The 27,822-nt window shown below is 37.3% G+C and overlaps 1 protein-coding gene across 4 annotated transcripts in view; it reads right to left on the reverse strand.

Moving 5' to 3' along the window:
- The window catches only part of Nf1 (neurofibromin 1), a 259,312-nt gene that overhangs the window by 178,385 nt on the left and 53,105 nt on the right, over positions 1 to 27,822 (reverse strand). For all 4 annotated transcript variants that reach the window (XM_026780143.1, XM_026780142.1, XM_005349426.2 and 1 more), the window contains exons 6-12: positions 16,091 to 16,158; positions 15,792 to 15,867; positions 14,922 to 15,079; positions 10,752 to 10,925; positions 10,204 to 10,326; positions 9,668 to 9,742; positions 2,440 to 2,571 (exon numbers count right to left, since the gene is read on the reverse strand). In XM_026780143.1, coding sequence (XP_026635944.1) covers positions 2,440 to 2,571; positions 9,668 to 9,742; positions 10,204 to 10,326; positions 10,752 to 10,925; positions 14,922 to 15,079; positions 15,792 to 15,867; positions 16,091 to 16,158 — 806 coding nt within the window. The remainder of the gene's footprint in view (positions 1 to 2,439; positions 2,572 to 9,667; positions 9,743 to 10,203; positions 10,327 to 10,751; positions 10,926 to 14,921; positions 15,080 to 15,791; positions 15,868 to 16,090; positions 16,159 to 27,822) is intronic.

Consider the following 27,822-nt stretch of genomic DNA (forward strand, 5'->3'; position numbering starts at 1 on the left):
AAAAAAAAAAAAAAAAAGTAAAAATAAATCTTATAAAACATTAGGAAGGTGGAAGCAGGAAGACAGCAAGTTCGAGGTCAACCAAAGCTACATGGCCTATATCCCAAAGGAAAAAAAGCTTAAAAGTAATTCTGAAAATTAAACTTATATTGGTATTCCCAAAAATAAATAAAAATGGAAATAAAAATTCCTATCATTGATATCCTTGAACCACAAGAAATCCTCTCTAATTATGGCTTTAAGAAAATACTGATTATCGTATACTATAGGGCTAATAGAGCCAACTAACAACCAAATCTAATAAAAACTTTTCAATGTCAAACATATCACACTACCACTCAAAACTCTAGCTGTTCAAAGGAATAAACAAGGTTCATTTCGTTTTAGCACTCATACATAAAAATTAAATGGAGGAAGTACGAGGTTGGATATAAAACAGGAGCAAATATGTTTCTTTCATCAATTCCTATTATATCTCCTACCAGCATAAGAGTTATAATAAACTTAGGTAATAAAAACAAAACCATTTTTTGCAATGATGAAAATTGATTCTAAGGGCCAATGTATATGAGGTAAGCACTTTACCACTGAACTATATCCCAGTACACAGTAATCCGGGGTTGGAGATACAGCTCAGTGGTATAGTTGTTCATAGTAAAGGCCCTGGTTTTGACTGTTAGCATGCTATCCTAATGGAAAACCAAAGTGTGGGGTGAGGTCAAGGAATTACTAAAGTTTAAAGGAATTAATGTCTAGTTAAATAATATTTACATAGCTATTATATGTTACCTTTAACATATATACCTGTGACAAACTTTTTAATTGAAAATATACTGTGTACTTGTCATCACAAAAGGTCAACTAAAGTAAGCTTTCATATTAAATTTTATCTAATAAAATATCATTGGGCCAAGAGGGTATAGTACAATACATGTCTGGCATATATGGGGGACCTGGCCTTGATCTCCAACAGTGAAGGAAAAAACAAACAAACAAACAAACCAATGATTTGCCCTTTCAGTTATTATTTTTGAGATAAATAATGCCAAAGCTCCTTAAATAAAAAATTTCATTTGAGCCGGGCAGTGGTGGCCCACGCCTTTAATCCTAGCACTTGGGAGGCAGAGGCAGGCGGATCTCTGGGAGTTCGAGGCCAGCCTGGTCTACAAGAGCTAGTTCCGGGACAGGCACCAAAAAAAAAAAAAAAAAGCTACAGAGAAACCCTGTCTCGAAAAAAAAATTTTTCATTTGAATATCTAGTATTTTTTTTTTACATCCTCAAAAACTGCTACTGACAACTGGAAAGCAGTGAAGCTAACTGTATAAAACAAAAGTATTTAGTATACTTTGTATACTGATGATAGGAACTTGGAAATAAAAGCATGCCAAGGAGGAAGCTGTTTAAATTATAAGTGTGAGATGGAAAGTTTATTAGATAAAACCAATAAAGACATGCTATATTTTCTTTTGGAATGACATGATGTGACTACAATGGTAACTATACACAGAAAAGTCAAAGAAATAACAGACTTTTCTGAGGTAGTTACAAGGGGTCATATATACTTACAGCCACAGAAGCCCACTGCCATGCAAAACAGTGACTGGTTGGCATCTGACCATGTGAGCGACAGCAGCCAATAAGAATAGAAAATAAGCAGAAGACAAAGCACCACCAATCAATGTCAAGAGTTGACATGTGAAACTCTTCCTACATACAGACAGAAATCATGTACACGATCCTATCATTAGGTGTGGTGTGGAAACTCACATTCCATGACCTTTAAATTCTAAATTAATAAATTTCATGGAACAATTTCGAAGTATGCCTTTGTTAAGTTTAAATAAACATTATTGTCAAAGTGCCTATCAAGTTTTGCCCAAATTTTACTGAATGATCGATCGTATTTACTAAAATGTATGTATCTTTGAGTACTGTTTTAGTCAGTTTCTAATTTTCTATGTACTATTCAGCATCAGGACATTCACTCTGATCCAAGGGTCTGGTTCCATTACTCATCCTTGAAACCAAGAAACAAATCAGAACACCTGAGTACAAAAAAGTTCAACTAAAAATAAAAGAAGAATGGTGAGATTCACTAGGATATTACTAGCATTTTTTTGGAAACTGTTATTTAAGAAAATTAAGTTCACTTCACAGACACAGTTAAAGACAGATCCTGTTCTGTGAGTTCGAGGCCAGCCTGGTCTACAAGAGCTAGTGCCAGGACAGGCTCCAAAGCTACAGAGAAACCCTGTCTCGAAAAACCAAAAAAACACATATCCTGTTAACTAGGAGCAGTGGCACTGTGATAGACCATACACAGCACTCCTGGGAAAGAGAAGAGTCAGTCCGACCCTCCAAACTCAAGTCAGCAGGAATGAGACGAAGACACTGAAAATGCAGCAGACAGGTGAAAGTCAAAACTCATGGTTTCTTACTGGTGCCATTCGTATTGCTGGGTGCGCTCCACAGCCCTGCATTGCTTTATTAAGTGTTTCACCAAACATATGTCGAAGTTCAACTGAGTGACAATATACAGCGTCAATCTTAGGCCACCAATCCAATGCAGACTAGAGAAAAACGAGAGAACAGAATAAAAAAAAATCACATGACTATACTCTTTCACCACTGTAGTTCTAGTTTTTAGCCTTTTGTGAGAAACTTTCTAAGAGCATGCAAACACACAATATGATTTTCAAAGTCTTCAAATGATGTCTTTAAGTCAAACACTAACCAGACACACTATACTTTAAAATATAATAATGAGCATGTGCAAATGAGGCTATCCTTTCTCAATAATGTCATACTAAATTTAAAATCAAAGTATTTGGAAAATTCTTTAGCCAATCTTTGTCTTTTTATCTTCTGTGTTTTTACACATTTCAGAAACACATGCATATATTATATATTTTTTGGTAGGTAGAATGCTATCATCACAGCTTTCTAGGAGATAAGTGATTCAACACAATGTTGAAAGACTATGTAAACCATTAGTTAAATGCTTACGAACAACAATAATCAACAACAAGAAATTAGTAAATGAAATAAAGCTATTAGTAAACCAATAATCTTAAAGTTGATAAGCAGATGGCACATAATACATGGAAGACTAAATGGCCACCATAAACAAAGACAGCTGATCCTAATTTTTAGCATTGTAAAAATTAAAGTGAGGCCACTGGGGCTTTTGTACGTTAACCACGTGGTCTACCACTCACCTACATCCTCAGAAGAAGCTAAGGATTTTATATATGTGTGTGTGTGTGTTTATGTATGTGTGTATATATGTATATGTATATATATATGTATATATATTCCTATTTCTGTTTAGCCTACCTATGATGCCTGTTTTAATTAAAAGTGTAGCTTTAATCACCTTTACTTTAAATTTAATTAATTAAATTTAATTAATATACTTCAATTTTAAATGCTTCAAAAAATGATAATTGTGAAAATTCACTAAAGTTTGTCATCAGTTTATAGAATAATGATCAGATAACTTTCACTACTTATATAGATTACACATGAAAACAACAGGCTTAAAAATATGAATTTTCAGTTTGTAATACTCTAGTTAAAATTCCAACATAATAACATTCACATACTAAAAATAGATAAATTAACAGCTTCACACCTCCTACTCATACTTTATTTTTTATTCAGAATCAAGCTAGTCTTAACATTTAAGTTTTCACTCATAACTCGGTATTTTGAGTTTCAAATTCTATTTACAAGAAACCTAAAAGCAAAACTAACTCAGGCATAGTGGAGCACACCTTTAATCTTGACACAGAGAGGCTAAGGCAGGAGGAAGTTTAAGGATACACTGGGCAACACAAGACTTCATCTCAAAAAATAAATAAAATAGGGGTCAGAGAAGTAGTTCAGGAGTTACAAACACTTGCTGCTCTTACAGAGGACCCCAATTCAATAGGCAGCACCCACATGGCAGCTCACAACTATCTACAACTCCACTTCCGGGGATCCAACACCCTCTTTTGGCCTCTGTAGGCAACAAACATGCATGTGATACACAAATAAGTAAAACAACTGCACACATTAAAAATTCATTAATTAAAATTATAAATAATAGGATTTATGGTTTAGCTGTCTCTGTTATTCAACTTAGCTAAGTCTACAAACTGACATAGTTCAATGTCTCCATCTCTCTTCATGTTATATGTAATATCCTGACAAAAGCAACTTAAGGGCAAAAGAATTTATTTATTTCATAGTTTCAGGTTATAGTGGCAAGAAAGTCACAGAAGCAACATCCAAGAGAGATGCTCACTTCAAATCCATGGCCCATAAACAGGAACAAAGAGCAGGTTGAACACATGCATTCTAGCGCCCAACTTCTTTGTCTACTCCACTGCCTACGAAATGGTGTCACACAGCAGACAGGACCCCTCCTACTAGTATTAACATTGTCAAGACAACCTTTCATGGGCATGCTAAAGGCTCATCCTCAGATGTGATAAAACTGGTAGCACTAACAACTACAGTTAGATAACACATTTCTCAACTTTGGGCACTGATATGCCCAAGTGAATCAATGCCGCTGGATTTCTATGTTTTATAAATCACCTTAAACTATCAAAATGCTGAATGATTTAATTTAAAAAAAAAGCACACTGAGTTTCTATTTCTTCCTGCATGCTGCATAAAATCGTGCCAAAAATTAATAAACTAAAGAGACAGACATCCTTTTAAACAATCTATACAAATTATTGGGGAATGGGGAAGTGCTGTTTTCAGTTTTGGTTGTTATCTTCATCAGGTTTTTTGTTTGTTTGCTTGCTTGCTTTGGTTTGGTTTTTCAAGACAGGGTTTCTCTGTAACTTTGAAGCCTGTCCTGGAACTAGCTCTGTAGACCAGGCTGGCCTCAAACTCACAGAGATCCATCCACCTGCCTCTGCCTCCCAGTGTTGGGATTAAAGGCGTGCACCACCACCACCTGGCTTCATGTTTGTTTTTTTAATACTGTCATTTCTTTAATTTTGCCAAAATAGACTAAATGTTGTAACTGTAATTCTTGCTTGATAGCTGTTTTGTTATAAGTAATTTTACTATGTTAAAGTTAAAACCTTCCTTTTATTTAGACAGAAAAGAGGAAGTGATGTGGGATTCCCCTGTTATGAATGTGTTTTATTACCATTGGTTAATAAAGCAAATGCTTTGGCCTACGGCAGGGCATAATATAGCTAGACAGGAAAATTAAACTGAATTCTGGAAGACAGAAGGCGGAGTTCAGAAGGCGGAGTTCAGAAGGTGGAGAAAAATGCCAGAGCATTGCAGGTAGGCCACAACTTGGTGGAGATACATAGAAATTTGGGATGTAAGAGCTAGCTAGAAATACTCCTCAGTCATTGGCTAAGTTTTGTAATTAACATAGTTTCTGTGTGATTATTTGGGTATGGGCAGCCAGGAAATAAAAATGTAAAAATGCAGTTTCCATTTACAAATATGTTGCCCAAACTAGTTTAGAATTTGTTATTCTCCTGCCTTAGCCTCTTAAGTGCTAAAATTCTAAGCCACCACAACCAGTTTACTGTGCAAGCGTTTTTTTTTTTTGGGGGGGGGGGTCGGGGTTTGAGACAGTGTTTCTCTGAAGCATTTGGAACCTGTTTCTGGAACTAGCTCTTGTAGACTAGGCTGGCCTTGAACTCACAGAGATCGACCTGCCTCTGCCTCCCCCAAGTGCTGGGATTAAGGCATGCGCCACCAATACCCAGCTCTGTGTAAGCATTTTTGATACCTGTAAAATGTACCATGATAGTAAGTATAAAATATTAACTTACAGGCTTAAGATTTAATGATTTTATAATTTTCTTTTTAGTAAGGAATCAATCCATTTATTTCAAAGTAATGGATGCACATTCAAATAAAACAGGCACTAAAATTAGATTATCAATTGAGTTAGTTTAAAAAGTTTAGTATTTTGATCAGTTACTAAATGTGTCCATTCTGAAACTAGTCAATTTAAATAGACTTTTCCCCTTAATAATACTTATTTTAAAAAGTTACTTATACATGATGTGGGAGTCCCTGCTGTATGCTGCAATTACCATTAATGAATAAAAAAAAACACAAAAACTGCCTTGGCCTGTTGATAGGGCAGAACTTAGGTAGGCGGGGAGGATGGGACTGAATGCTGGGAGAAAGAAGGGCGGAGTCAGGGAGAGGCCATGATCCACTGCAGGAGACAGACATGCTGAAACTTTGCTGGTAGACCACAATCTTGTGGTGATACACAGATTAATAGAAATGGGTTAAAATTAAGATGTAGGAGTTAGCTAATAAGAAGCTAGAGCTAATGGGCCAAGCAGTGACTTAATGAATACAGTTTCTGTGTGATTATTTCAGGGCTAAGCTACCCGGGCTGCCAGGACGAACAAGCAGGCCTCCCTGCAACATATACTCATATAAGTGAATTATATATATATTCCCAAGAGGTTATTTAAATGATTTTAAAATACCCTGGAAATATTTCTGTAACCATCTCTTGAAAGAAGATTGTCTTTAATATATGAAGTATTAATAAGAAAACTACAATAAACCGCTACAAGGAAAAATCTGCAAAAAACTACTATCCCAGATGTAGCGTGTTTACTTCTATGTTTACTTCTTAATTTCCCAACTGCACATCTAATTTAACCTTTAAAAAGCCTACACAGGAGCCCAGTAGCAGTGGTGCACTCCTTTAATCCCGGCAGGCAGAAGCAACTGGATCTTTGTGAGTTCAAGGCCAGCCTGAACTACAGAGTTGCAGAACAGCCAGGACCACACAGAGAAATCCCATATCAATAAACAAACAAAAAAAACTTATACAGATAAAGTCTATAACATTGATCTTAAAACTGTAGTTTCTTTCTTGTGCATATTATTTTTTAAAAAGTGACAGTATAAACAGCATTTTAGAAACTGCTAAAAACTTACACTGCAACAAAATTCAAATAATGAATAGACTCTAAGAATTTCTAAAAGAAATTGGAATGTTTTATATCTAAACAGTACTTACAAATTGTATATGAGGACATCTCACAGAGGCAAAATAAAACTCCAAGCATCAGTTCTAATTCTATATAAACCCAGAAAAATAATAAAACTTTTATCTTTGAAGGGAACACAAAAATTTCAAAAACTGTCAACTGGATTAAGAGACATGAAAAAGGAAAATATAGAAGGCATACTGAACTAAATCATTTAAAAAGTATACATAAATAAATCTAAAATCTGGACTTCATGAAACTAGGAAAGAATTCATATGACTGGAGACAAACACATTTTCCTTCTAAAAATTTCCAGTTAAACTCTGTAATACTTGATTGTATAAATTTGCATATCAACTGTTTTAATTAGTCCTTTATAATTAAAAGTGCTTGAGAATCAGTATTTGCTACGCTAGCCAATAAGAAACAATTTACCAATCAATCTCTAGAGATGAGGATAACTAAAGTATAACTTGAAAGTCACTTTGGAGGACCAGTGTGGTGGCTCAGTCCTTTAATCCCAGCATTTGGAAGACAGCCAGATAGATGGGTCTCTGTAAGTATAAGGCCAGTCTGGTCTACAACAGTGCGTTTCAGGTCATCTAACACTACATAGTGAGACCTTGTCTCAAAAAAAAACAAAAAACAAAAAAAACAAACAAAAAAAAAAATAAACAAAAAGACACTTCAGCATTATTTGAGTTTTTTACAGCTATTCCACTGAGCGGCTTCTAATATATATTATTTAAAGATAAGTCAGTATAGGAGCTTTATAAACACAATGTTCCCGGATGCAGACACACTCTGCTTTCACACATGCAGCACTCCTTAAAGAGGGTGCACACATTTTCACCAGGCACATTGAGGCATGCAAGGGACTAACACTCTGGCATGCTTGGAACCCAGAAAAGAGCAGCTCGGCCACTTACAGCATTGCCAAGTCCATGCTTGAAAGTGCTCTATGTATTCAATTACAGACAAAAATAGTTCACAATTAAAGGAACTAATCACAGACTATCAAATATTATAAACGTGGATTTATTAGGTTTTAACCATTTCCATAAAGTTATTTAGTTAATAAGTGGAATACTTTCTATCATTTGAATCAAAGTGGGGAGTAATATCTTATTTTTGAATTACATATTAACTTACAGGATAGACAAACCATCTTTTTGGTTTGTTCATTTTTAACTTTAAAAGTACACCTTTGAAGGACAATGGTCTGAGTCATTACACTGGCAAGTGTGCAGCATTTTTAAGTTTTTCCTGTAAACATATTTCATCTACACTCAGATTCATTAGACTATCCTCTATGGAACTAATCACATTTAGTATAAAGTCTACCCATAATTTAAGGCAGCAATATTCAGCTGAAGGCAGTATTGTTCCCCCAAGCGCTTAGCTGGTCATAATGCAGGAGATACAGCATAGTTGCCATTTCATGAATTGAGCAGAAAATGATAAATGTCCTTCAAGGCACAAAGCCAGGCTGAAAACAGAGAATTACTGTCCTGAAATATATTAGCACTCCACAAAGCAAAACGAATGTATCACTAAGTGACTTTATCGGCAGTTATTTTTCCCTGCAAGAATATCTTTTTAAAAAGAAAACAAAAAAGGTGGTGGGGAGGAATATTTAATTCAATATATCCAAGGTAAGTGAAGAAGTGGGGATTATTTTTAATTTGCAAGAATCACAAAATGGAATTATAAATATGACAAATATACCAAGGTATCAATGATCAAAGGCTTGAAGGGGGGAAGGCAGGAACAAAGTAAACAATGTGTTCATAAATGTAGCATATCTTTCAATGGATAAAAGAACTATAAAAAATAAAATCATAGAACATTCAAATACACAGAGTTCATAAAAGGAGCAGAATTTTTAAAAATCTAAAGTCCACATCTAGTAAGTTTTTACTGTCTGTTTTTTAATTCACACACTTATATCACAAATACCTCTCTAAAGAATTTGCTCACTTTCTCTACTATGCTTTTGCATCTTGTGAATACATCTTTTAAAATGTTAGCATTTTATTCTAATTAAGGATGATTAACAGGTATAATCAAACAAGGCTTAACCATTTGTAAATGTGCCATACTAGGCTATGTTATAATTATTCTTCCTTTGAAGTAAGTCAGAACATACAATAGTTTGCTATGAAAGTACTAAACTATATTTTCAGTGGCATTGCTGTCAATGGGTTTTGAACTTTAATAAAATTTTTAGGCTTACTCTCTCCAAAAGAGTCTATTAACTTTTTCCCTCTCAGTAAGAGCCTCATGTTGAGACCTGAGACCACACATAAAAACTACAGCTGTAGATCACATGCTGGTATCCACCTCAAAGACACTCATGGTTTTATATAAGGTTCTAAGTAAAGAACTTGTGCTAAAACCAGCATCTTTCTTAAAAGCGGAAAAAATAGGGGCTGAAGAGATGGCTCAGAGGGTAAGAGCACTGGCTTCTCTTCCAGAGGTCCTGAGCTCAATTCCTAGCAACCACATGGTGGCTCACAACCATTGGGCCCTCTTCCGGCCTTCAGGGATATCAGGCAAAACACTGTAAACATAATAAATAAATAAATCTTTTTTTTAAAAAGTGGAAAAATATATAACCAAAAAAAAAAGAAAAAGTACTTTTTTAGTAATGGAGAATACCTTTTAGACTTACATTGGTTATGATGCGGTGGAGTGAGTTTACCAACACATAGTGAAATGTAGAAGGTGAATTCTGAGCCAGGCATATCTGCCGGGGGAAAAAAATCATTAACACAAAAAGGACAAAATAACAGCAAAAACTTAAATTATTTTTTTTATAAAATTAATTTACAGTTTCAAATTAGCATCAATATATAATATTTAAAAGATAATACTAAGAGGCAAGAGAGCTATCTCACAGGCTAGGAGCAGTGACTGCTCCTGCAGAAGACCTAGGCTCAATTCCCAGGACTCACATGGCAGCACACAACTATCTGTAACTCTAGTTCCAGAAGATACAATGACTCTTCTGGTCTCTGAACACAAGAAGCACATACATGGCGCACAAACATACACGCAGGCAAAATATCCAGATACATAAAAATTTTTTTAAAAGTCTGTTTTTTTAAAGAAATACTAATAAAAATATACCTATTCATCTTTATAGTCTCTGCATTTTATAAGCACAACCACGTCAATAAACGTGGTTGCATAAAACAATTTTCTTACCTTAAAATGTTGGTTGTTATGAGGGCTTATTCGAAAGCAAGAGACAAGACAGTCAATCATGAGGTCCACATCTGCAGGTTGACTACCTCTAGAGAATGGTTTACTTGGATTAAAAAGCAGGTTCTATAAAAATCCCAACAGAAAACAGTGGCCTTTAAATAGTCGTGAAGTATTTCTTTAACAAAGTATATAAACATAATCAACATGATCCACATCAATTACAGTAAACTTTAGTTGACAGAAAAAGCACAAAATACTGCTTACTTCTGGTAGTAGATATCAGGTAAGGTTTCTTATACCACATATGATTCCCACCAAGCAAAATTTCTACATTAAGACCCACGTATGTATATATTAAGGAAACTGCATATCATTCTTCGTGTTCTCAATCTAATGAGCACAGTAACAACAAAAGCAGTTCCTCTGAACTTATCCTCAAAGTTACCTTAAATTTAGAGTTAGAAATTATCTTTAGCAGAATACTCAGACTAGACGTTTATCCACTTAATTTACTTAAAGTCTATAGACGGGAAAGAAGAGCATATTACCTTAAGATCAACAACCATGGACTGAACTAGTAGGAAAATGACAGAGTTATCTTCCCAGTTGATGTAAGTGCTTGCTTTACACAACTTGACACAAGCAATGGCAGCACTCTCAGTCAGCTGCCTGCTTCCTCCATGGCCGGCAAGTGCTTTTCGTAAACTGTCCAGAAACAGTTTCTACAGAATTTAAATTTAGGAAGACAAGAAATCTAGTTTGTACTATTGTAGATTATCTAACAAAGTAGCAAATTATCAACAGTTTAAAATTCAAACTATAAAAAGAATGGTTTATATTTGGCTTTCATTTCATATTTAAGGACTCATCACTTAATCTTTCTCAAGTTAAAAAAGAACATAAAGACAAAACACTTTTCTCTGCTTTCTCTGTTGACTTTCTATAGGGATAAAAGAAACATTCCTTCCTATACATTGAAACTCAGCATAAGAGTAGGTTTTATCTTCCTTTTGATGTTATCTTTGACGTTTAAATATATGACGGTCGTGGTTGTGATATATGTCAACTTGTTTCATTCTTTTCTACTACTCAAGAGTATATTCAAAATGGATCAAAGACCTCTTCTGATGATGACAATGTCCACTGGGAGTTTTCAGTCACCTATGTGCTGTTTTTTTTGTTTTTTTGTTTTTGTTTTTTTTGTTTTTTTTTGTTTTGGTTTTTCGAGACAGGGTTTCTCTGTGGTTTTAGAGCCTGTCCTGGAACTAGCTCTGTAGACCAGGCTGGTCTCGAACTCACAGAGATCCGCCTGCCTCTGCCTCCCGAGTGCTGGGATTAAAGGCGTGCGTCACCACCGCCCAGCTCTATGTGCTGATTTTGTGATGTGTTCTGAACTGTTCAGGACAGGGTCAAACCTGGTTACTCTGCAAGAGCAACAAGTGATCTTAAAACACTGAGCCATCTCTCCAGCATCTAAAAATACATTTCTGTGACTTCAATACCCTCTTTGTACCTTACAAATTTCTTTCCTTGGATTTTCTGCTAGATGCTCGTCTCCAGATAGATCTTCAAAACTAACATTTCAAAAGCTAAACTTATCCAAAACCAGAATACATATTCTTAAGTGTACATGGCACATATTTCCAAAATGAGTCACATGTTAGGCCAATAAGCGAATCTTAATATGTTGAAAGTGGTTAAAATTAACATGTCATTTCTAGTAAAGGGGAGCAGAAACTGGAAACCAAAAGCATATGGAAAACTAGAAAATTCACAAATATGTAAAAACTCAACAAAGTCTCAGCAGATAATGAATTAAAAAAACTCATCAGAAGAAAGAAACTAGGAACACCTTCAGGTAAAATAAGGTAATGCATCATGCAAGGGCCGTGCTGAATAAAACTTAAACCCATGAAAATAAGAAAGCTCTCAAATGAGTAATAGGACTGGAAAAGAAAAGGAAGCTAAGAAGCACACGGCAGGGATGATAAATATTGCAGAAGAGATAAATTTAACAAGACATACAATAGCAGTGGAGGGAAAAACACCCCACAAAAGTTGATTTTTTAAAAAGTCAACAAAATTTATAAGTTTTTTTGGGTAGATTTTAGGCGGGGATGGAGGTGGGCTAGAGAAATGGCAAAAGCACTTGCTGTACAAGCAGAAGGAGCTGTGTCCAGATCCCAGAACCATTTAAAAAGATGAACATGGCCACTCCAAGAAAGTTGTTGGGGCTTATTGACTACCATTAGTCAGTTCTAGGTTCAGTGAGAAGCCAGCTCAAGCAAGTAAGAATCAGAGAGATAAGCAGGCCACCATGAATGTGTGCCACCCATCATACATGTACATACACCACGCACATACAGACAGAGAGCACTTGTGCATGCATGCAAACTGAAATTACTAAAGTCAAAACTACATTACAGATTTTGAAAAAAGACTATATTATAAAAATTATATACCAATAAACAGAATAAAAATGAAATAACAAATTCCTATAGGTACATGGTCTAGCAAAAGTCATGAAGAAACAGAAAGCATTAACAGAAATATAATAAGAAAAATAAATCAGTAATAAAAGACTTCTTTACAAAGAAAAATCCTGAATCCTATGTTCATTTTGTAAATTCTATCAAACATTTTAAAATTTAGTACCAACCCTTCTCAAGTACTTCCAAAAACTTAAAGAAAAAGGAATATTTTCTACTTCAATGTATGAGGCCAGTACGCTGCCACACTTGGAAAGCTGAGGCAAGAGGATCAAACTTTCAAGGGCAATTCATATCAAAAACAAGGGGGAAGAAAACCCTACTCAGGCCTGTGAAGCTAACAGGTATCTTGATTTCAAAGCCAAATAAAGACATCAAAAACAAGGCAATCTCAAGGGCAGAAAAAACCCACAAGCTAAGCCCAGTAGCAGCTTAAAATATTTGTTCAGGATATTTAACTTATATGTATAAGTGTTTAGCTTGCATGTACCTCACCATGTACATGCCTGGTGCCTTTAGAGGTCAGGTAGAAGAGGGCTGTCAGAGTCCCCCAAATTGAAGCTACAGGTGGTTGTGAGCTGCTACGTGGGTTCTGGGAACCTGGGTCCTCTCAAAGACAAACAAGCATTCTTAATTGATCAGAGAATTTTAAGATGAAAATCTTAAAAAAAAAAAAAAAAAGGAAAATTTCAAGGACAAAGCCTACATAGAGAAATACACACAAAAGACCCTGGAAAAGGTGATCAATGTGTCAATTTAATTATGGATTGCTATATAGTTTAGCTCTAGATATAACTGTAACTAGCCAGCTTAAAACTGAGGGTGAAAGCCAGACATAATGGTGAACACTTTAATCCCAGCTCTCAAGAGGCAGAGGCAGGTAGAACTCTGTGAGTTTGAGGCCAGCTTAGTCTACAGAGATGTCCAGGACAGTCAGAGCTACATATTGAGAAGATACTCTATATTGAAAAAATAAAAAGATAAATGAAGGAAGAAAGGGAAGAAGGAAGAGAAATATGAGAAAAGTGACTTTTTTCAATGAGTGTGAAATTTTGTCTGTGAAATAAATATACAGTGAAATTTTCTTTGTTTCAATTTACTAAGTTTTTTTTCTTTTTTACACATATTTATTTTCTGTATGTGTCAGAATGCACCAGAGCATTTCTGTAGGGGTCAGAAGACAACTTGTAGGAGTCAATTCTCTTCTTCTACCATGTGGGATCTGGGATCCAATTCAGGTTATCAGCCTTGGTGGAAAGTGTCTGAGCAGCTTCTTTAGTCCTTCTTAGTGTTTTTTTTTTTTTCTCTTTTTTTTTGGGGGGGGGGCTCTGCAGTTACAAGAGTTACTGCCTAATGTGGATGCTGGAAACTGAACTCAGGTCCCCTCGAAGAGCAGAAATTCTTACCAATAAACTATCTCTCAAATCCCTGGGTTTTTTTGGTTTGGGGGATTTTTGTTTATTGTTTTTGTTTTGTTTTGTTTTTTGAGACAGGATTTCTCTGTGAAACAGCCCTGGCTGTCCTGGAACTAGCTCTTGTAGACTAGGCTGGCCTTGAACTCACAGAGATCTGCCTGCCACTGACTCCCTAGCTGGCATTAAAGGCATGCACCACTGCCTGGCTAATCCCAGTTTTTTAAATTAATGCTAATAAGCAAAAGTCAAAGAAAACTTGGGAACACCAAAATCTAATGATTATATAAGATTTTTTTAAATTAGGTTATTTTAGTCCATAGGAAAGATTGAAACTTCTGAATTTTCATTAATTTTGTAGATATAAAATTGTTAGGATAAAAAATATTTCACAATGAAAAAACATATTAAATATATATTTCTAAAAACCAACATATATATTTCCAAAAATCGCAATAAAGCTTTAGAAAATGCATTGTTTGCTATGTAATTTATTTGTAAATAGTAAGCTATATTCAATTTATACACATAAATATAAAGTTAAATTATAAATTCTAAATATATTATAATGATGAATAAAGCAAAGTACAAGTTTAACAAAAAAAATGATCAGTTAATATCACTCAGTACTAAAAAAACAGAGTTCAGAGCCTTCAGACACTGAGCATATTACTCATCCTTTTAAATTAACTTGTGAACATTACTTTGCTAAGGCAGCCAACTGCTCGACCCACAACAGCTAGAACTAAAATGTACACTTGAGTGAAACAGCTGCTTCCCATCAGAAAATGACAGCCATTCACTTTGCCCTCCTCACCTTATTTATGTTGTTCTCATCAAACCCCTCTTTGGATATATCCTGGATTATTTCTGGACACAAAATGAGGAGAATGATTTGGAGTGGCCAAACTGCTGCTTTACGTTTGGTGCTTTCAGCAAAACCATCCACCAAGTCAAACAGCTTTTCTGCACACTCTATGTAAAAAATACAAATATTAAATGATCTTATTAGATAAGAAAATCCTTAGCATTAAATTCAAATCCAGACTATAAGAAAACAAAACAAACAAGTAAACAAACAAAAAACCTAAAGATCACAGTTTTAAAAGAATGTGTGAGAAAGGCTACCTTGACCCATCCTATAAAAGTCCACATTTTAGAATGGCTTTTGTTACACTATTAGGGTCTTATAAAAGGAACAAAAAATTGGCAGCTTCAAAAAAGAATTCCCCGCTCCCAGAAGTTTCTATTCTCTGCCATGCAGGTATCCCCCCAAAAATCTTATTCAAAAATAAAAATAGTATTTCCTCCTCAGACAAACCTACCTAAATATAAAGTTCTCTCTCTCTCTCTCTCTCTCTCTCTCTCTCTCTCTCTCTCTCTCACACACACACACACACAAACACACACACACACACGTGCTGTGAGAAAGCTATCAATATTCAATCACACATGAAGGACTAGAGCATTATTTAAAACTTATTACCTACTTGCTCCAAGGGGAAAGGACTGGAAATAATACAGAAATAGGAGAGAAAAATCGTAACTCCTATTTGAGGAACAGCTAACAATAAAAGATAGAAAAGCCACTTTTAAAACAAAGTAAGCGAAAAGCAGCATGTTTTACCTCTAAGAGCTTAACAAAGACACACGCACCCCTCACCCCACACACAGTCACTCGACTTACCAGCCAGATCAGTCTGCGGAATTTGGTATAGCTTTGTAAATTCATCCGGATAGTTTTCTACCCAGTTCCAAAAGGCCTACGAGTAACAAAATATGTGCTTTTATATGAAAGCAGTCAATATTTCCAATATATTACATAGCACAGAATCTAAACTTTCTACATAAAAATACTGTACTGCATTCTTTCCACCATGCAATGCAAAACTACCACATGAGATCTGACTTTCCTATATCAAGGTATAAACACAGCACACTTTGTACCTGACACCAGACCTGGGTGAGAAGGAGGCTGGGGCTTACCTTTTCTAGGCTGTTTATGACTGCTAACTGGGCCACCTTCTTCAGGGCTTTAAATTTAAATGCTGTTTCTGGAGGGAAAAATTTTGTTTTATTAACTCTCAATTATTTAACACAAATACAATTGAGAACTATTATAAAATAATTCTTGCTTTGTTTTTTTTTTTTTTGGTTTTCAAGACAGGGTTTCTCTGTGGTTTTGGAGCCTGTCCTGGAACTAGCTCTTGTAGACCAGGGTGGTCTCGAACTCACAGAGATCTGCCTTCCTCTGCCTCCCAAGTGCTGGGATTAAAGGCGTGCGCCACCACCGCCCAGCTATAAAATAATTCTATATACTATTCTGCTTCTTTTTTTTTTTTTCAAGTTTTTTCAAGACAGGGTTTTTCTGTAGCTTTGGAACCTATCCTGGAACTCGCCCTATAGACCAGGCTGGCCTCGAACTCACAGAGATCCACCTGCCTCTGCCTCCTGAGTGCTGGGATCAAAGGCATGAACCACCAATATTATTAATAAGCAACTTAACAGTAAAAATAAATATAAACCCCAAACTCATGAACTACATTGATAAAGACGGAAAAAAGTAAAAAGCAAACATGGCTTGAACTTCAGGTTTTACCTTTGCTCTATTATTTTAATGTTTACAAATAAATAAATAAATAACATGGGAATGGGCCAGGCGGTGCACGCCATTAATCCCAGTACTTGGGAGGCAGAGGCAGGCAGATCTCTGTGAGCTCGAGGCCAGCCTGGTCTACAAGAGCTAGTTCCAGGACAGGCTCCAAAGCTACAGAGAAACCCTGTTCCAAAAAATCTCTCAATCTCAATCTCTCTCTCTCTCTCTCTCTCTCTCTCTCTCTCTCTCTCTCTCTCACACACACACACACACACAAAACCAAAAAGCAAAAAGCAAAAAACATGGAAATGGAAAGATGGCTCAGTGGTTGAGTGCACTAGACACTCTTCCAGGCAACCTAGGTTTGATACACATCACCCACATGGTGGCTCAGGCACCCTCTTCTGGTCTCTGCAGACACCAAACAGCAGACACTCACAAGCTACACAGACACGTGTAGGCAAAAATCCCATGCATGTAAAATAAAAATAATAAATCTTATTTTTAATTAAAAAAAAAGCCAGTCACGGTGGCAATATCTTTAATCGTAGCATTCAGGAGGCAGAGGCAGGAGGATCTCTGAGTTTGAGGATAACCTGGTCTACATAGTAAGTTACATACAGGACAGTCAGGGCTACACAGAGAAGTTCAGAAGAAAAAGGAAAAGAAAAAACTACAGGGGCTGGAGAGGTGGTTTGGCTGCTGTTTCAGAGGACCTGAGGACAGTTCCCAGAACCCACATCACACCATCTGCAACTTCAGCTTCACAGGATTCAACACACTCTTCTGGTCTCTGAGGGCAGTGTAGCATATGCACACAGACACACACATAACAAATCTTGAAAGAAAAAAAGGAAGAAGAAAGAATGAATGAATGAAAGAGGAAGGAAGGAATGTTTTCCAGTTGTACATCTAAGTAAATTTTAGTATTCCAGTATTATAAGTAGCACTGGTAAACAGTGTACTTATATAAAGATTTTCCGCATTATTATTTTCTTTAAGGTAGGCAATTATCTAGGAGACAAACAGTTTGTAAGGACTCTTGATGAGATCTGCAGAGCAGATTTTCAGAAAAATTGTCAACTGAACATAGCATACTGACCATCTGTGTTATGTCCTTGCTCATCACTGTCTAGCAGGGCAGTTTTAAGTCTGCTAACCTATTTAAAATAGATTATATTTTATTTTTGATCCTTTTCTTAATCTTAAGGTATCATGCAAAGAAATGGGCATCATTATGGCACTTTATGAATATTTGTCATTCTATATAGTTCTCCATCACTATCCCTACCCTACCTCCATATTCCCTGCCTCCTAGTAGGCTCTCTGTTTTCCAAACCAAGCAACCCACCCTTCTGCTTTCATGCGGTATGTATTTCATTAACCTCTCTGTTTCTTTTCTCCCTCTTAGGATCCACTTCTTCACCCCATCATGAACCACTTTGTAACCTCCCACATACAACTTACCCCTTTAAATCTAGGTTCCATATAGGAAAGAAACATGATTTGTTTGTCTGAATCAGGCTTATTTAACTTAATGATTTCTAGTTCTATCCATTTTCCTGCAAATGTCATGGCTATATTTTTCTTTATAGCTGCATAAAATTCTGATATATATATATATATATATATATATATATATATATATAATGATTCATTGATGTTATGAAGCACAATTAATAAAAATTCACAGACAGAAATTTTCTGACCTAAAGGTCAGAAAAGCAAAGCAGACAGTCACTGGCTCTTAACTCTACCTCAGTTCAAAATGGCTATCCTTCAGGAATCTCAAAATGAGACTGAGAGCTATCTCCTCCCATTTTATAATCCTCTCTGGTTCTGGAGGGTGTACACCACTACCAACTGGTTTCTATGGCAAACTAGTGTGGCTACTGGGATTAAAGGTGTGTGTCATCACTGCCTGGTCTGTAACTCTGGCCAGTGTGGCTGTTTTACTCTTCTGATCCTCAGGCAAGCTTTATTTGTTAAAACACAAATAAAATGCCAATATAATTCGCTTTTCTTTTTAATAAAAAAACAAAGGAAAAATATGACCAATCAACACACAACTTCGCCATATGAAAAGGCACTTCACCAAACTCTGAGTCAAAGAGCATACAAATGTTTCTTTGATCATGGCTACAGTGATTATCTATACTTTTCCATTTAACTATTTTTTAAAATGCCACGTTCTCATTGTTATCTTCTGTTCCAGTTACAGAACAATGGGAAGGAAGGAAGCTGGTTAAAATAACTCTCATAGGCAATTTTCTGCTGGCATTTCTTTGTAATTTGTGATTTGCAGATGTAAGGGATCAGACTACCCTAGCCTTGGTAAGTGAATCCGACTCCTCCTCACCACAGCCTGCAAGCTGCAAGTGACGCTGAGAGTTAGACTTTCTAGTGAGATCCTTGAAGCATTAGCTGCCAGCTCCAATGCCTTAAGGGTGAGGTTCTCCAGAATTTCAGCACTGTGCCTAACAGCAGCAGCACCTACCTATCCACGCTGCCTGTGAACGTGGCCCACAAGGAAGTATATAGCTCTCTAGGAGCAAGAAATTAACTTGGGGGCTGGAGAGATGGCTCAGTGGTTAAGAGCATTGCCTGCTCTTCTAGAGGTCCTGAGTTCAATTCCTGGCAACCACATGGTGGCTCACAACCATCGGTAATGGGGACTGGTGCCCTCTTCTGGCCTGCAGACGTACACACAGACAGAATATTGTATGCATAATAAATAAATATTAAAAAAAAGAAATTAACTTGGCCTTGGCCTTACCACCATCCTTCCCAGCTTTCTCTCCCAATGCCACACAAATGCCCACTGTTGTAGCTACCACCACTCACTGTACCACATTTTTTTGTATCCATTCTTCTCTTGATGGACATTCAGCCTGGTATCATTTCCTGGCACTGTGAATAATGCGGCAGTAAAAATGGATGTACATGTATTTCTGGGCTATGCAATATAGTAGTGTATCTAAACCATACGGTCTATTACTGGATTTCTGAATAACCCTCCCAACTGATTTCCATAGTAGCAATTCAAATTTACATTCATAAAAGCAGTGAATAAGGGCTCCTCTTGCATCACATCCTCACCAGCATTTGTTTTCTGAAGATAGCAATTTCAATTGAGGTGAAAAAAACTCTGAAAGCAGTTTTAATTTACATTTCCCTGATTGCTGAACACATTTTCCAAGTATCTACTGGTCATCTGTACTCCTTCTATTAATGGAGACTATCTCTTCAGTTCATAAGTCTATCTAAAGACTGAATGGTCTTAGAGTTTAATTTTAACTGGTTCTTTATATATCCTAAATATCAACCCTCAGCCAGATGTGAGGTTGGCAATTTTTTCCTCCAAATCTGTAAATGGTCTCTTCAATCTAGTGAGTGCGTCCTATGCTTGGTGTGTGATTCTATTGTCAAATCATGGTACTGTTTCCTATGCTATAGCTCTTTTCAGGAAATTCTTGTCTATGCCTATTTACTGAAATGCTTTATCTTTGTCTTTTTTTAAGATGTATTTATTATGTGTATAGTATATCTATACGCCAGATGAGGGCACCAGGTCTCATTATAAATGGATGCTAGCCACCATGTGGTTTCTGAGAACTCAGAACCTCTCAAAGAGCAGTCAGTGCTCTTAACTGCTGACCCATCTCTCCAGCCCCTACGCCGTCTTTCTACATTAAGGTTTTGGTATACTGATTCATTGTTGTACAATGCAAGAGATATGGACTTATTTTCATTCCACATATAAAAATACAGTTTCCCCAGCACCATTTGTTTTTTTTTGTTTGTTTGTTTGTTTTTTCAAGACAGGGTTTCTCTGTGGTTTTGGAGCCTGTCCTGGAACTAGCTCTTGTAGACCAGGCTGGTCTCGAACTCAGAGATCGCCTGCCTCTGCCTCCCGAGTGCTGGGATTAAAGGCGTGCGCCACCACCGCCTGGCTCCCAGCACCATTTGTTAAAGGGGGTACCTTTTCTCCAATCTGCGTTTCTGACAGGTTAAGTCAGAAACTTAGGTAGTATGCTAGCTAATCTTAGTTGTCAACTTGACTCCATCTGGAATCGACAAAAATCCAAGTAGTTGGGTCACCTATAAAGGGTTTTCCTGATAGGATCACTTGATGTGGGAAGAGCCACCCTAAATCTGGGCCACACCTCCTGATGACAACCTGCATAAAAGGACATGGAAGAAGAAACCTTTTGCTTTTTGCCTGCCTGCCTCACTCCTGCTAGTAAGTGCATCTTCCTGTTTCTACAGTAATTCTGTACTAATATTAGAACCTAAACGCACTGACTGTAAATGGTGGGATCCTCCTGAACTTGAGATGGAGACGCGTAGGACTCTTGGAGATTCAAAATGGAGAAGCAAAGCAGAGGGCTCAAGAAGCCTCATATTCTGAAGGGTTTATCTCACCTGAGAAAGTAGTCTTCTCACTCCTAGTGGAGGATGCATCCCATCCCTTGCAGTATTTCCTTCTGTACCTTTGCCTGAGGAAATTAATCCTTGACTACAAACTAGCTGTGACTTTCCCTTAAGAAGAAATATTAGGCAAGACCATACTAAGATCCCTCAGTGCCCACCAAAAGTAGCCTACAAAATACAAGTAGAATCAAGCCTAAGCAGGCTCCTAAAGGTAAAATTCATAAGGTGTGCTACACCACTAGTGTTTAATTCATTCAAACAGAAGTTCGGAGAATATGTATGAGAATAGATTTTTAATGATGTGGAAGGAACATAAAACTGGATCAAGCTGAGCTTATCGATATGGACCCACTGAGTGAAAGTCCTAAGTGTAATATTGAAATTATCGTGGTTTAAAAAAGGTGTCAGAAGTTTGACTGGTTGATTGAAGCACTTGGCACAAGACAATCACTGAAAAAAAAAAAAAAAAAAACTGGGAATACCTGGTGTCCCTTGGCTTAGCATTGATGAAGAGATTTTAGGGCTTGGACCATATAATATGGTGTACCATATAAAACCCAATCCTCCACAATGGGAAGGCCCAGAAGACAGCCTTTCACTACTCCTATAAGACATAAAATTATAAGAGGGGGAATAAGCCATTTGAAATCTTTGTCATAGCTCTTTTCCTTGTGCCAGAACTTAGGGTTGGAGACACTGATGCTCCTATTTTTATTATTAGCTTGGAAAAGTTAAATGTGATGGGCTTAATTGGGCCCCCATAGTAGAAGGAGCCAGGTAGCAGCAGTACTGAATTGCCAAAAGCATAATAAGCAGCACAGACAAAGTGGCTTTTATGATGGTATGACTCCTATGGAACTTTTGGTACTAGCTAGTCATGATACTTCCAGGAATGAATTAGATAAGAAGCCTACTATGTGTTTATTGTACATCTGTATAAGCAGAAAAATTCTCAAACAAACAAAAGAAAGAGGGCATCTCAGCCAATTTCCAGACTTCAGTTGGTCTGACGACCCAGAAGCCCGTGAATGAGAAGGCCAGGTCCCCCTGAGGACCTTGCTAAAATACTTAGAAGTTTTACTGTTACCCTTTCTCTCTTCCTTTCCTAATGGACCTATGACCTTTTACATGGGTCTGTACTCTGAAGAAAAGGAAACAATGAGACTTTCCAAGGTCTACTGGATATTGGTTCTAAACTGACACTGATTCCAAGAGATCTCAAATAGCGCTGTGGTCCTCCAGTTAAAGTATGTGTCTTAGGGGCTTAATTTTGGCTTTAGTCTAACTCACAGAGGTCAAGTGGGTCCCCAAACTCATCCTGTGGTTATTTCCTCAGTTCGAGAATATATAACTGGCCAGGCAGTGGTGGCGCATGCCTTTAATCCCAGCACTCGAGAAGCAGAGGCAGGTGGGTCTCCGTGAGTTCGAGGCCAGCCTGGTCTACAAGAGTTAGTTCCAGGACAAGCACCAAAAACTCCAGAGAAACCTTGTCTCAAAAATCAAAACAAAACAAAACAAAAAAAGAATATATAACTGATATAGATATACTTAGAAGTTGGCAGAATTTCTACATTGGTTCCCTGCAAAAAGACAGATGGATCATAGACAATGACAGCTGACTATCAAACAATCAAGGAGTGACTCAAATTGCAGCTGCTGTACCAGATGTGATGCCCTTACTTAAATGGATTAACACACATCCTGGTACATAGTATTCAGCTTTGAGTCAAGCAAATTCCTCTCTAAGTACCTGTCCATAAGAACAACCAGAAGCAATTTGTTTTCAGATGGCAGGGTAAGTAATACATACCTTTATAGTTTTACCTCAAGAATATGCTAACTATCCACTCCTGTGTCGTAACTTAGTTTGAAGGGATATTGAACATCTCTTCAGAAAGTATCACACTGATACACTACATTAATGACATTATGCTGAAGCAAGTGAGCAGGAAGCAGCAACCACTTTGGACTTGTTTGTAACATTCATGAACACTGAAGAATGGTAAATAAATCCAAATTCAAGTTCTTTAACCTCAGGAAAATTTCTAGAAGTTCAGTGGGAAGAAATATGCAGAAATATTCCTTCTAAGGCGAAGGATAAGTTATTGTGAAGGATAAGGTGAGCCTTCCTACCAACAATAAAGACACACAAAGCTTAGTGGGCCTATCTGGTTTCTGGAAGTAGCATATTCCTCATTTTGTTTTGTTATTCTGGTCCATATACCAAGTAACTCAAAAAGCTGCTAGCTTTGAGTGGAGCCTAGAACAAGGGAAGTTTTTTCATCAGGTCAAGGCTGCTCTGCAGGCTATTCTACAGCTGGACCATATGATCCAGTAGACCCAATGGTACTTAAGGTGACTCCTCTAGATGAATCACAGAAGAGACCCTTGTGATTTGGGAGCAAGGATCTGTCATCTATAGACAATTATTCTCCAATTAAGAGACTGCTCTTGAAGAGACCACCAAGTTATCATGTTATCTGAGCTACCTCTCATGAGCTGATTACAAGCTGAATGAATATTATTGATTTATAGCTATAAAGTAGGATGTGCATTAGTCTATTATCAAATGAGAGTGGTGTATATTGTGGTCAGGTGCAATTAGGTCCTGAGGTCACAAGCAAGATACATCAAGTTGTCGAATGCTATGGTTTCTACTCCTGTTACAATGCCTTCTGCTTCCAACCATGCACCTATAACTTCATGGGGTGTTCACAATGATCAGCTGACTGAGGAAGGAAAGTTTAGGACCTGGTTTATTAATGGTTCTTTCTACACATTATGAAGACACCACCTGGGTATGGACAGCTGCTGCATAACCCCTTTCTGGTATAACCACAAAAGATACCAATGAAGACCTTTAATCCCAGCACTCGGGAGGCAGAGGCAGGCGGATATCTGTGAGTCCGAGACCAGCCTGGTCTACAGAGCTAGTTCCAGGACAGGCTCCAAAGCCACAGAGAAACCCTGTCTCGAAAAAAAAAAAAAAAAAAAGATACCAATGAAGAGAAATCTTCAATGTGAGGAGAAGCTGCAACAGTACATATGACTGTACATTTTGCTTGAATGAAAAATGGCCAGGTGTATGATTGCTTTCTAACACATGGGCTGTACCAATGGATCAGCTGGATGGTCAGGGACTTGGAAGAAGCATGATTTAAAAGTTAGTGAGAAAGACAACTGGGAAGAAGTCTGTAGACAGATCTCTCTAAATGGGCAAAAGATTTGAAGATACTTGTGTCCCATGTAAACGCTCATCAAAAGGTGACTTCAGGAGAGTGGAAGTTCAATCATGAAGTAGAAAGGATGGCCCAGTCTGTGGACAGTCAGCTTCTTTCTCCAACCCTCTCTGTTACTGTCCATTAACAAAGTAGCCATGGTGGCAAAAAAGGAGGTTATACATGGGCCTGACAACATGGACTTAACACTCACTAAGGCTGCCGTGATTACAATTGTTGCTCAGTGCTAGATCTGCCAGCAGCACAGATCAACACTGAGGACCAGATATGGCATGAGTCCCCAGGTGACCAGCTCGAGACTTGGTGGCTGATAACACTAGACAAGCTCTTCCATAGAAAGGGCAATGCTTTGTCCTTACTAGAATAGATAACTTATTCTGGTTATGAGTTGCCTTTCCAGCAAGTATTCCTTCTGCCAATACTACCATCCATGGACTTACAGACTATCTTATTTACCATCATGGTGTTCCACACAGAACTGCTTCTAACCAAGGAAATCAGTTAACAACCAGAGAAATCTAATAGTGGGCTGATGTTCATGGAATTCACTGGTCTTAGTATGTCCCCTACATCCTGAAGCAGCTGGTTTGATAGAATAGTGAACAGCTTTTGCAAGACCCAGTTATGATGGCAATCAGGTGACATTACCCTGGAGGGCTAGGGGAAGGTTGCTCCAGTGGCAATATATGCTTTGAATCTGTATCCAATATGTGGCGCAGGTTTTCCCATAGCCAGGATTCACTGATCCAGGAATCAAGGGGTAGAAATCAAAATGGTTCCACTCAGTATCAGTCCTAGAGTGATATTTCCCGCTAGGAAAGTTTTTGCTTTCTGTTTCAATGATCTGAAGTCTGCTGGCCTAATAGCTTGTTTTGTGGGGAGGGGGACTGGGGAGCTTCTGTCTAAGGCATAACATACAATTCCATTGAACTGGAAGCTCAGACTTCTTCCTGGCCACTTTGGGAATCTGATATACTTAAGTCAACAGGCTTCAAAAAGAGGGGAGCTGCCAGCTGAGCTGTATGACCTCTTCTGTATGGTTCATCTTTCCAGCTATCCCTTCACATTCTTCATTTCCAGAGTACCCTTCTTCCCTTCTCATATACACCTAGTATTTAAAGTACTTGAGATGTTTCAGGCAAGTGAAGGTCACAACTGGTCACATCAGAGGTAGCCCCACGTTGCCAGCTATGCATTATCCTTGAATGACAGTGCACTCAGAAGAGGCTCCAGGCACTCTCAGGACTGCATTTGCAGTACAAGATTACCTGTATCTCCATATAAATACCACAGATACATTTTAAGCTCATCTTTTATAAATTTATTGTCCACATCTAAAAAGAACATATTATCTGAAAAAGACGACTCCTCTACAAACCACTCTACCGTAGAAGTCCCAAAGCAAAGCCAGCAAAACATTGCCCAAGGACTTTTAAAGAAGGGCTACCAGGCATTACATAGAATGTTTCTAAAATAGAAATGAGTCCTTTTATACTTATACTCTTATAAGCATATACCTCTTTTATATAAATATATATATGTATACAAACACATACATACACCTCTTATACTTATCTTTTAACTGTAATTTCTTTTTCTGAAAATACAGATGAGGGTGGGGAAACCCAAATACAAATGGGGAACAAACTTGTTCCCCAAATCAGTTTTTTTCTTTACTCCTAGTTCTTGACATGAAATCAATGGCATTACTTCTTTACTTCTCTCTTTAGTCCTTTCATCTTCATCATTTTACCCTTAAAATACTATCAATGTGTACCACAACCTAGTTTCAATCCCAATGTGTGTATACTTAATTACTTCCACTCTACAATTTCCGTGGATTTTTTTTTTGAGACAAAGTTTCATGTATCTCAGTCTAACCTCTAGCTAAGTCCTTCTATAGTTGAACTTCTAATCCTCTTGCTTCTACCCCTGAAGTGCTGGGACTGCAGGCATGCACTATCAAGCAGTTTACATGGTGCCAGGGATTGAACCCAGGCTTTAGGGAAAGCAGGCAAGCACTCTACCAACTAAGCTACTTCCCCAGCCATGTGCTTCAATTCCTTATTGGATATCTTACTGACAACTGAGACTTTGTAGACACAAAGCTCCATTTATCAATTAGTTGGCCATTCTGTTCTGTCATCAATCCTTTCTCTTTTCTTCCCCCCCACCCCCCGACAGGGTTTCTCTGTAGCTTTGGAGCCTGTCCTGAAACTAGCTCTTTGTAGACCAGGCTGGCCCCAAACTCACAGAGATCTGCCTGCCTCTAGTCCTTTCTCTTTTCTGCTTTAACTAAATGCTCTATAATATTTTGGGATTCCTACACATAATTTTATGTATTTAAATTTATTGTCAATGCTACATATCCTAACCAAGTATTATACCTCCAAAATAATAACATTGACTCCCATATCACTCATCCTATGGAGACCTCTACCACACCCACATATCCTCAATACCGTGACAGAAAATCGTGTCACATAATCCTCCACTAATCCTCACTACAGAATGGTTTCCAGAGAAAACATGGCACTCAAAGCTTAAGCTTCTTAAGGACATGTTCAAAATTTTATTAGCCTCTCAATCTCCAGAAATTAATATGGCTTATTACATACAGTTTCTAAAAAAATTTTTGTTGAAGTGAGTTTAAAACATACTATTACTGTAATTATTAACCACAGAAATTTTCCAATTCTTTTGCTATTGTCATCTAGAGCTAACTTTTTTATTTGCTTTTTATGCATGAAAGTGCATCACAAACATGCCTGGTGCCTGAAGAAGTCTAAGTAAACATTGGAATTCATGTAATTGGAATTACAGATGGATTAACCACCATGTGGGTGTTGGGAACCAAACTAAGGTCCTCTATGAGAGCAGTAAGTGCTCTTAACTGCTGAACAACTGTCCAGCCCCTACAGCTAACTTTCAAAAGCCTAGTTAACACGAGCTTCATATTTTATAGACTTATCTGCATCTATTCTAAATCTATGCTTACAGGGAAGTGCATTCAACAGAAGAAATATGAAGCTGGCGAAATGGCTCAGTGGCTAGGATGGAAGTTGATTTGTATGGACCTGAGTCTGCTTCCCAGAACCTACACATGGCAGCTCACAACAACCTGTAACTCCAGCTCCAGGGAATCCAACACCCTCTTCTGCAGCCCACAGCACACACACACATATAAAAATAATAAAGATGAAATCCTTCTTAGAAACATGAGCAAGTAGTCTCAATATAAATTAAATCATTCTTCTCTACTCTTATTTTATCTTATTTGGACATGGAGAACCATCTCAATTACTTATCATGATTTAGGCATCACTAAGAAAACTACTGTTTTAACCAAATCCTTACTCATGAATAACTTGGACTAGATTTATTTCCAAAATGTCACTGTGATGGCTAATCTTCACTGTTAACATGACTGGGTCTGGGCATATCTGTGA

The sequence above is a fragment of the Microtus ochrogaster genome, chromosome 7 (genome assembly GCF_000317375.1).
Source record: "Microtus ochrogaster isolate Prairie Vole_2 chromosome 7, MicOch1.0, whole genome shotgun sequence".
Classification (NCBI taxonomy): Eukaryota; Metazoa; Chordata; class Mammalia; order Rodentia; family Cricetidae; genus Microtus; species Microtus ochrogaster.